Consider the following 10279-nt stretch of genomic DNA (forward strand, 5'->3'; position numbering starts at 1 on the left):
GCAAGCACTCTACCACTGAGCCACCTTCCCAGCCCCTGGAATTTACATTTAATGTGGAGGTCTCATGCACTTCCTATATTTTGATGTACTGAACCTGGCAATGGTAATCAATGGGATATAGAGTTAATTTCACAGAAATCCACATTGGAGATAGTATCAGTAGGGATACCTTCAAAGAGACAGCTCATAGTACACATACACACACACACATACACACACACACACTGGACCACAGCATACAGGTAATAACTCTTCTTTTAATGTGACTTATGTTATATTGACAATCACGTTATTTGCAGTTGCAGACCCCACTAGCTTTATTGGCAGAGCAGTTGAGATCTCCTATCTGATAATAAACTTGGCTTTCATCTGTGGTGCTAGAAACCATGTTGCTTGAAGTATTTAGCTCTTGCCAGGACATCATTGCAGAAGTCACAACTCAGGTCATGACTGCTTTTGACAAAGCCAGGACCCCCACTGTAGGAACAGAGTCCACCTGAAATTCATATGACAAGTTAGTCCTTGACTCAGCAGCCCCTGGTTACTTCAGGATAGTTGGCAGAAAGCTTAGATTCTCTTGCCCAACTGCCTATTGGTAAGGAATCTGGTACAGTGTATTACATTTGACCCTGTTAACTCCATGCTGCAAAGCAAAAGACTTACGAAATTACACTTACCTCTCAGGTACTGGCCAGGGGTCCATGTTGGAAACCTGGTCTGAATGTCTTTGATTCTAGCAGTCAGAAGCTGAGTTGCCTGGGAAATCTGGGACTCGTTGATCCAAGATGGGGAGGGGTAAAAGCTTGAGTCCTATAGGAAAGCAGGTAAGCTAGGTTGGAGTGTGATGTAGCAGCATAGGCTCAGGGCTGCTAGCTTTCTCCTTTACCTTTGGTGAAACTAATGCTACCTTTTCCCTGGGGGTTAAATTGTAATGCTTCTTGTGCCTTTTGAGATGACTGTCACCCAAAATATAGACTACTCAAGTATGGGTGTAGGAGTAGAAAAATAGGAATCTTTATGCACTGTTAAGGGGAATTTTAAATGATGCACTCACCATGGAAAACAATATGAAGTTTCCTCCAAAAAGTAAAATTAGAAACACAATCTGACCTCACAATGTATTTCTTGGTATTTGTCTAAGAGAATTGAAGTCACGATCTCAAAGAGATGTTAGTACTCCCATCTTCATTTCAGAGTTACTCACAATACTGTAGAGGTAGAAGTAGCCTGAAGTCCCTGATAGATAAGTGGACAGAAAAATTGTGCAATATTCATGGGATATTATTTAGCTTTAAAAAGGAAGGTAATCCTAACTACTTAGGAGGCTAAGATCTAAGGATGAAGGTAGAAGTCAGCCTAGGCAATTCTTATATCCAATTCATCACCCCAGAACTGGAAGTGGGGCTTTGGTTTAAAATGGTAGAGCATTAGCCTTGAGCACAAATGCTCAGGGACAATGTCTAAGTCCTGAGTTCAAGCCCTATGACAAGAAAGAAAGGAAGGAAGGAAAGAAAGAAAGAAAGAAAGAAAGAAAGAAAGAAAGGAAGGAAGGAAGGAAGGAAGGAAGGAAGGAAGGAAGGAAGGAAGGAAGGAAGGAAGGAAGGAAGGAAGGGAGGGAGGGAAGAAAGAGAAAGGAAGGAAGTCAGGAAGGAAGGGAGAGAGAAAGAGAGAGGAAGAGAAAGAGAAAGAAAGAGAAAGAAAAAGAGAGAGAAAGGAAAGAAAGAAAGAAAAGAAAAAAGAAGGTAAATGCTAAGTGCTGGTGGCTCATGTTTGTAATCCTAGATACACAGACGGCTAAGATCTGAGGATGGCAATTACAGCCCAGTCAGGAAAGACTATGAGGTTCTTTTCTCCCATTAATCACCAGAAAGCCAGAAGTAGAGCTGTGACTCAAGTGTCATCCTTAAACAAAAAGTTCAGGGACAGGGCCTAGGACCTGAGTCCAAGTCCCAGAACTGGCACCAAAAAAGGGAAGCAATGTCTGTACTATAAATAATACAGATGAACCTTGAAGACAATATGCTAAGTGGTACAAGCCAGTCATAGGCAAATACTGTATAATTCCATATACCTGAGGAATTTAGAACGGTCAAATTTATGAATTTGACCGAAAGCAAAGAACAAGTTAGTGGTGGCCAGTGACTAGACAGAAGAAGCTATAGGGAGTTGCTAGTTAATATGTGAAAATTTTTGATTATCAGTAAAAAAAAGTTCTGAAATCTGACATTCAATCTTGAGCCTATAGTATAAACACTATGGTAATACATACAGTGTTATATTTGAAGTAAAATTTGTTCAAAGGATAGATCTCATGTTAACTGTTCTTCCCATCTACATACACAAAAGAAGTAAAACTACAGGGTCTGGGCTGAGAAAGAAACAAGCAGTCATTGCAATGTTGGACTAGAAGCCAAAGAAGATTGAATGCATGTAGACTGTAGCGTGGTTGCCCTCCTTAGCACAACTCACAAATAGACTTGAAGGCACTTTCCACTTGAATGCTCCTTCCAGTTGATTGGAATATCTAAAGTACTTCTAATTTTCCTTATGCACCTTCATATCCCTTTTGCCATATTTTAGGAGAAGTGGCTAAATTTAGTAGATATTATTTCATCTTCAATCTTATCCTTTTCCCAACAACCTGATTTTATAAATCTCTAAAAGTGTCCCCATCAGAGTTGTGTCACCAAACAAAAGGACCACGTCAGATTAATGATGGAGCATTACCTGCACCATCCTGTCTCCATCACCCACGTTGACCAGAATATTGCCACCCTGAGACTCCCTGGACAAGACACCAGCGATCACTGCAGGATCCACGCAGTACCTCCGGCCAATGGTTCGCATCATGGGTTGATATCTCAGTAGATATGGCATGTCTATTTCAGCTAGCCTTTCAGAAGCTCGAACTCCTGAAGCAAACATGGAAGGAAGGATGTGGCTTGGTCTGAGTTACACTGAAATGAGAACCCAAGGAGAGAAAGGACCTTCCAAGGATATGAGTATCATTCTAAGATTGATAAGCCTAGGTGTAAGCTTGTATCCCTACGGAAAATTTCCTGATCTGAGATTAGGACTCTGTTCCTGTGAGTTTGAATCAGCATCCCATGAATCTCCTAAGGTGGAGATCCAAAGGTGCTTCTCAAGGCCTCTCTGCCAGGCTTCTGGGGCTGCTCACAACTCCCCCTCACTTAGTGGATCTTGTGAGCCTGGGCACTACAAGATCCAAAGCCTCCTAGAGAAAGACTTCTAGTAAAATGAGGAGTGTTCATCAATTATCTACAATGGTCCCACCATTGTGGATAAAGGAGAAATTACCCAAATGCCTTCTGTAAGTTGATGGTAAATTTTTCTTAACATATTTGTTCGCAATTCATCCCCCCTCCCATTTCCACTCTTGTCCTTAAATAATACCAAGAAATCACATTCAAACCTTTACTAAGACTGCTGGGCAAAATTGGCTAGCCTTACCATGTAAGCACTTTATGGTTTAAGAAGCACTTTCATTCATTATATTGATCATAGTTTATAACACTAGAAAGACTGCTATCTTGATTTCAATAAAGGCTCAAGGAAGCTAAGTGAAACAGAGCTAGAGCTCTGACAAAGTCTTTGGACTCTACATGCAGTGCTCTTCCTACCCCATCCCCACTCCCTGGGCATGGGAATGTAGGAAACAGTGGGATCCAAGAGAACATGCATCAAGGGCACAGAGACTGTAACTACCACAATAAGTCAGGCCATGACGTCTTCCAATCCCACAAGATGCTCCAGGTGTATTCAGGGTTCTGATGTTTCCATAACATCCCCAGTTGCTGCTTTCAGATGAGCCTACAGATTGAGAAAAGGTCAACCTGAACCACGGAGCTAGAAGAGCTTCCATTATTCTGTTGTGGATGAAATGGCATTGATAAATACAACAACAAATAGAATAACATCAGTAAGATCTATAACTTCACTTAAAATTCTTTTCTATTTAACAGTGTGCTAAGAAATTGTCACAGACACTGCTTTGATTCTAAATTCTCACCTCCTGCCCTGCAGTCATGAGGAACTTTCAGGACAGTTATACTTTTGGCAAAGTTCAGGGGCTGTTTAAGGCTACAGGTGGTTGTCTTGGAACAAATCAGGGGTTATTTGTGTCCTAGTCCCTATCTTACCTCCTTACATGAATTCCTAGCACTTATGTAAAGACTCTCAATCATTGGTCTAATGTTTGCTCTAGAACCATTGGTTTTACAGCAAAGTGTGGTGGCTCATACCAGGAAATCCAACTACTTGCTAGATGGAGATCAGATGGATCATAGAAGCCAGTTTGGACAAAAACTTAGCAAGATACTAGCTCAACCAATGAACTGGATAGGGTGGTACACACTTGTGGTGTCAGCCTCATGGGTAGACATGGGTAGGTAGATCATAGTTCAGGATAGCCCAGGCAAAAACCTAAGAACCTATCTTAAAGACATAATCTAAAAGAGCAAAAAGAGCTGGAGGCATGGCTCACATGGCAGAGAGCTTAAGTAACAAGCACAAGGCCCTGACTTCAAACCCTATGTGCCACACCTCCCAAAGGGAAGAAGAAGTATCACTCTCTCTGGAATCCTCAACCCAGACCCAAAGTACAGAAACTAATACTGAGATTGGCTTGACCTTCTCTCAATGAATTCTGGGTAGGGGCCAAAGGTTTCAGAGATGGAACATAACACACACGGGTTATGCACAGGACCAGTTACATGGGGTTCTTTCTGCTTCATCTCTTTCTTTCCTGGCATCTATCTGCTGCTGCCATTCTGGTCATCTCTGAAGGGGAGTTCTTGTTTCAGTCACTATTGCTATTTCACAAAGGCCATTGGAGTGGAGGGCATTCCTCCCTCACACCAGGAAGGGAGTGGGGAAGTGTTTAAAACCTAGAGTCTACTCTCCATAACTGTGGATTCCTCAACCATGGTTTCAACCAAGTGCAAATTGAAAATGTATGGGGGAAAAATCTGTATGGAACATGTATAGATATTTGTTTACTTGTCATTATTCCCTGAAGAATATTGCATTAATGAAGTATTTGCATAGCATTTTCTTTGCATTAGGCACTATAGTCTAGAGATTACTTAAAGCATCCAGGGCTTGAAATAGGTTATATGCATACTCTACACCATTTTATATAAGGAGCTTAAAATCTAAGTATCCTGCATCCTGGAACTAGATTCCTCTCTCATGCAGATATTCAGGAAACACTGTAAATGTACAATTCACACCAGTAGCTAGTAACAAGTACCCTGAAAGCCTGGCACTGGTAGCTTATGCCTGTAATCCTAATCTACTCAGGAGGCTGAGATCTGAGGATCGCAGTTCAAAGCCAGCCTGGGCAGGAAAGTCTGAGAGACTCTTACCTCCAATAAACTACTCTACTCAGAAAAAGCCAGAAGTGTTGCTATTTAGCTCAGTCTTGATCACAAAGTGGTGCTAGCCTTGAGCACAAAGAGGCTCAGAGATGGAACCCAGGCCCCGAGTTCAAACCCCAAGACTGGCAAAAACAAACAAAAAACAAAAAAGCAAGTACTTTCATAGGCAGGAAATTAATTGCTCTTTGTGAAAATTATGCCATCATTATAAACCTGTAAGAACTTCTCATTACAAGTGATTTAAACTTCTTATTTTATTCTTTGATCAAGGTAGGGTATAATCATTGAGTCATGATTTATAGATTACTGGAATTGTACTAATTGTACATCATTGTATGCATCCTGTATGTTTATAGGAGTGCATTTTTAGGTTTTATATTCTTAAAGCTTCACAGGGTTGACATCTGAAAATACTAGAGTAAAAACTTGTAGTTTACAAAGTTGGCATGAGATAGGTATTAGTGAAAAGACTTAGTTTTTGTGAGAATACCATCCAATGTGTCCTATTAAAATGTTTTTTAAAGTGGTTTTTGTTGTTGTTGTTTTTTTCTTTTTTTGTGTTTTGTGTAGCCCAGGCTTGCCTGTCTCTGGAATGCTAGAATTCTAGGCATGTGCCATTGAGCCTGAATTTTTAGATCAGTAAATATTTATCTTTATGATTGATGAGAAAGACTACTCGTGTGTCAGTTGATACTATCACTGCTGCCTTCCTCTGACCTCTCCCTAATGTTTTTCTATCAGCCACCAAGTTCCTTATATACCCAATGCTTAACACCTCATAGGAAGTTAACAGTATTTGTTGGAATAAATGGCTGAATAAATAAATAAATGGATACATGTAAGACCTCAGCTGAGAAATCTTTTGGAATTTAGAGCAAAAAAAAGTTTGCTTCTCCCAAGGAACTTTTTTGTTTATCAAAAAAACAAGTATCGCTGGGTGCTAGTGACTCATGTCTGTAATCCTTCCTACTCAAGAGGCTGAGAACAAAGGAATATGGGTCAAAGCCAGCTCAAACAGGAAAGTCCATGAGACTTTTATCAAAAATCCAGAACTGATGGGCTGGGAAGGTAGCTCAGCAGTAGAGTGCATGCCTTGCAAGCATGAGGCCCTGGGTTCGATTCCTCAGCACCACATAAACAGAAAAAGCCAGAAGTGGCGCTGTGGCTCCAGTGGTAGAGCGCTAGCCTTGAGCTGAAGAGCTGAGGGACAGCGCCCAGACCCAGAGGTCAGGCCCCATGACCGGCAAAAATAAAAAAAAATAAAAAAAAATCCAGAACTGAACCTGTAGCTTAAATGGCAGAATGACAACCTTGAGCAGAAAAACTAAGGGACAGTTCCCTAGGACCTGAGTTTAAGCCCCAGCACTGACACAAAAATGAATAAATAACAAGTATTTTCACTTTTGGCTCAGCTGCAAAGAACATAGGACCAGAGCAGAAGCTGCACAGTATGTAAGTCCACAGTAGTTGAATCAGTCTCAGCATAACCAACCTGGCCATGTATCTATACATTCCTTTTGTTCCTGTTTTCTATTTGAATTATATTAGTCTTATTATGGCAGCAGTCTTAATCTTTCTGTGGAAGCTGATAGCCTATAAATATACCAGATACTTTTGATGAAAGAGTTTTTGGCAGTGGGTTTTTGGCACGTTTATCAATGGTGAATATTTAAATTCTGACTTTATGCAATATTGTTTTAAGAACACCCTGAATTTTAATGTACCTTGTCTTTTAATGATGGAGCATTTGCAGGGAGGAGGTTTGTTAGTAGTTGTTCTAACAAAATTTATTATATATCTTAAGAGAAAAAAATAACTTTCCCACTACAGTTTCAAGTGTAAAAGTTCCCATGCTTCTCCTTTCCATTCCCAAAGGTCATGTGAAGAAAATGAAACATACTTACAAGTCAGGGCCAGAAGACCAAGGAGGAGCCACAGTGCAGACATATTGTGTATTCTGGGTCCACAGTGCCTGAAATGCTTTTGAACAAAGTTAGGTTGAAGATGTGCTGATCACTATCACAACAATACATAATGTTTCCATAAAAGAGTTGTTGGGGAATGGAATAAGTTTACTTGTAACCAAAGTAAAAGATGAATGATTTGGATCATAGTGGAAAAAGCAAAAGTAAGACAAGTGTTTCATCTTTTTGAATAGCTTAAACATGAGGAATGGTCTCTTTGGTCCCTAGGGCTTCAACACAGTGTCAAGATATGGCTAATTATTTTAAGAAACCAAGATACTTTGATTCTCTACATGGAGAAATGACAACCTGAGCCAAGTCTCTGAAAGCAACATTTTGATGCATATGTCAGCCAGGCTGGGATTCCAGGCACAGGCTACCACAATTATATCAGGGAAGAGCAAAAATTAACAATGGACTTTTTATATGGATATACAGGGCATTCCAGCCATAAACACAGCATATTGAACAATCCAAACTCCATGGTCCAGTTAACTGTACAGGTATCAATGTGGGACTCTGTTTAGAAGGGATTATTGAGGCATCACGAGGTGTGCTCTAAGAGTGTCCATTGGATACTTAGGCCTAACTTGTGAATACCTCCTGTGGTTTCCTGCACTTAAGGTATTTAAAAACTGTCATGTCAAGACAAATATGGTAGCTAGATATGGAATACAGTGTCTACAGGGACTTAGCTCTTATTATATCCTGATAAGCAAAACAGTAGCAAACAGCAAAGGAATAGCAACAATTTACAGCCACAGGCCACTGTGGAAGCTAATACACAGCACACTCCTCGAGGGCTAGCTCAAGTTCCTAATGGCCTCCATCAGGATGTCTTTCTATTTATCTTTTCTCCACGGGGCACTCTGTAATTCCAGCAGCATTGCATGGATTTGTATAGGCTAAGGATAATTTCTTCCTTTATTTTTCTGGAAAAGGTGGAAATGAAGGTCCCATTCCTTTTCTATGAATGCAATTGACTTTTACCTTAACCTTGAAAAATAGCATCCCAGATTCAGAACATGGATATTCCAATCATGAATTATGTTGCATTAACACCCTGATATGCTGACAGATAGAGATGGCCCTGCGCCATCGCTCCGTTCCCCCACCCCAGGCCCGCCGTGATCTGACCTGGAAGAACTAAGAACTGATCTATGCAACCACATTAACCCAAAACTATGTTGATGCCCTTGCTTCGTGTGTGTGTGCACACATGTGCCAGTATTAGGGCTTGACCTCAAGTAGTGGGCACTGTCCTTCATCTTTTTCAACCTAAGCTGGTGCTCTACCAATTAAACCACACTTCTATTTCTGGATTTTTGATGGTTAATTGTAGATATGAGTCTCATGCCTATTCCTGCCCAGGCTGGCTTTGAACTGCAATCTTTTTTTTTTTTTTTTTTTTTTTTTTTTTGGGTCCGGTCGTGGGGCCTGAACTCTGGGCCTGGGCGCTGTCCCTCAGCTCTTCAGCTCAAGGCTAGCGCTCTACCACTTGAGCCACAGTGCCACTTCCGGCTTTTTTCATTTTGCTTATGTGGTGCTGAGGAATCGAACCCAGGGCCTCGAGCATGCAAGGCAAGCGCTCTACCACTGAGCCACCTTCCCAGCCCTGAACTGCAATCTTTAGAACTCAGCCTCCTGAAGAGCTAGGATTATAGGCATGAACCACTGGAACCTGGCTCATTCTTGCTTTGTTGTTGAGGCATCTCTCTATCCATTTGCTCCCTCTGGGCTTCTCACTGTCATCTCTCTTGCTGTCCTGGTTTTTCCCCTCCTTTCTCACACACAGCAGTACCCCAGCCCATTACCTTAGAAGGCTTCTTTGAACCAATGGTCCTTAAATTAAAGCAATAGCAATAACAGTCAATGATGGTCACAAAGATCCTTCTGTCATCAGAATTGAATTTCCTTGGGAAAGAGCTAACATTTTAAAGTAAAATATAGGGCAGCAAAGGGAGAGCTCTTTGTTGTTACTATTGGTTTGTTTGTTTTTGAGACAGTGTTTCTCTATGTAGCCCAGGCTGACTTCAAATTCATCACCCTCTTGTCTAAGCCTCCTATGTGGAAGGCTGGGATTATATGCATGAGGCAACATAGCTTGTTCTAGACTGTCACTTTTTGCAGATTTCATTTGCACATAATCTATGAAAACATTATATATTTGAATATATATATATGTATGTATATATATATATATATATATATATATATATATATATATGAATTGTAAGCTATGATTAATAGCCCAGGGGAAAAGACAGAAAATTTGGTGGAGTTTCTTTCCTTCTTACAGGCAAATCCTTTCCTTTGCTCAGGAGATTGAACCTTGAAAGTGGACTTCTTCTTTTCTTGCTTCCCTCCTTCCTTCCTTCCTTCCTTCCTTCCTTCCTTCCTTCCTTCCTCCCTTCCTTCCTTCCTTATTTCTTCCTTTCTTCTTAAGACAGTGTCTCACTATGTATCCCAAACTGGCTTTAGTGATCCTCTTGACCCATACTCCTGAGTTCTGAGATTACAGGCCTGCATTACCATGCCCAAAAGAGGTTTCTTTGGTCTGTGCATCTCTGACAGCTCTTTCACACTTTGATCCTTTGGGTTTCCTAGAGTTGGGAACTCCAGCAAAGTGGTTTTACTTGGCTAGAAACTGGCTCAGGAGGGCTGGGAAGGTGGCTCAGTGGTAGAGCGCTTGCCTTGCATGCCTGAGGCCCTGGGTTCGATTCCTCAGCACCACATAAGCAAAAAGAAAAAAGCCGGAAGTGGCGCTGTGGCTCAAGTGATAGAGCACTAGCCTTGAGCTGAAGAGCTGAGGGACAGAGCTCAGGCCCAGAGTTCAGGCCCCACGACAGGACCCCCCCCCCAAAAAAAGAAACTGGCTCAGGAATATCTCCTTCTGAACAAAGACCAGATCAAAAG

At 41.2% G+C, this 10279-nt stretch overlaps 1 protein-coding gene across 1 annotated transcript; it reads right to left on the minus strand.

The window, feature by feature from the left end:
* Positions 1 to 312: 312 nt before the first annotated feature.
* Positions 313 to 9251, minus strand: Lyg1 (lysozyme g1). Its single transcript, XM_069988416.1, has 6 exons — positions 9178 to 9251; positions 7304 to 7379; positions 3727 to 3831; positions 2728 to 2912; positions 678 to 810; positions 313 to 496 (listed from the first exon to the last, which is right to left on the minus strand). Exons 2-6 carry the CDS (start codon positions 7344 to 7346, stop codon positions 378 to 380), a joined length of 585 nt encoding a protein of 194 aa, XP_069844517.1. The 5' UTR covers positions 7347 to 7379; positions 9178 to 9251; the 3' UTR covers positions 313 to 377.
* Positions 9252 to 10279: the final 1028 nt, after the last annotated feature.

The sequence above is a fragment of the Dipodomys merriami genome, unplaced genomic scaffold, assembly GCF_024711535.1.
Source record: "Dipodomys merriami isolate MVZ:Mamm:240054 unplaced genomic scaffold, mDipMer1.0.p SCAF_36, whole genome shotgun sequence".
NCBI lineage: Eukaryota > Metazoa > Chordata > Mammalia > Rodentia > Heteromyidae > Dipodomys > Dipodomys merriami.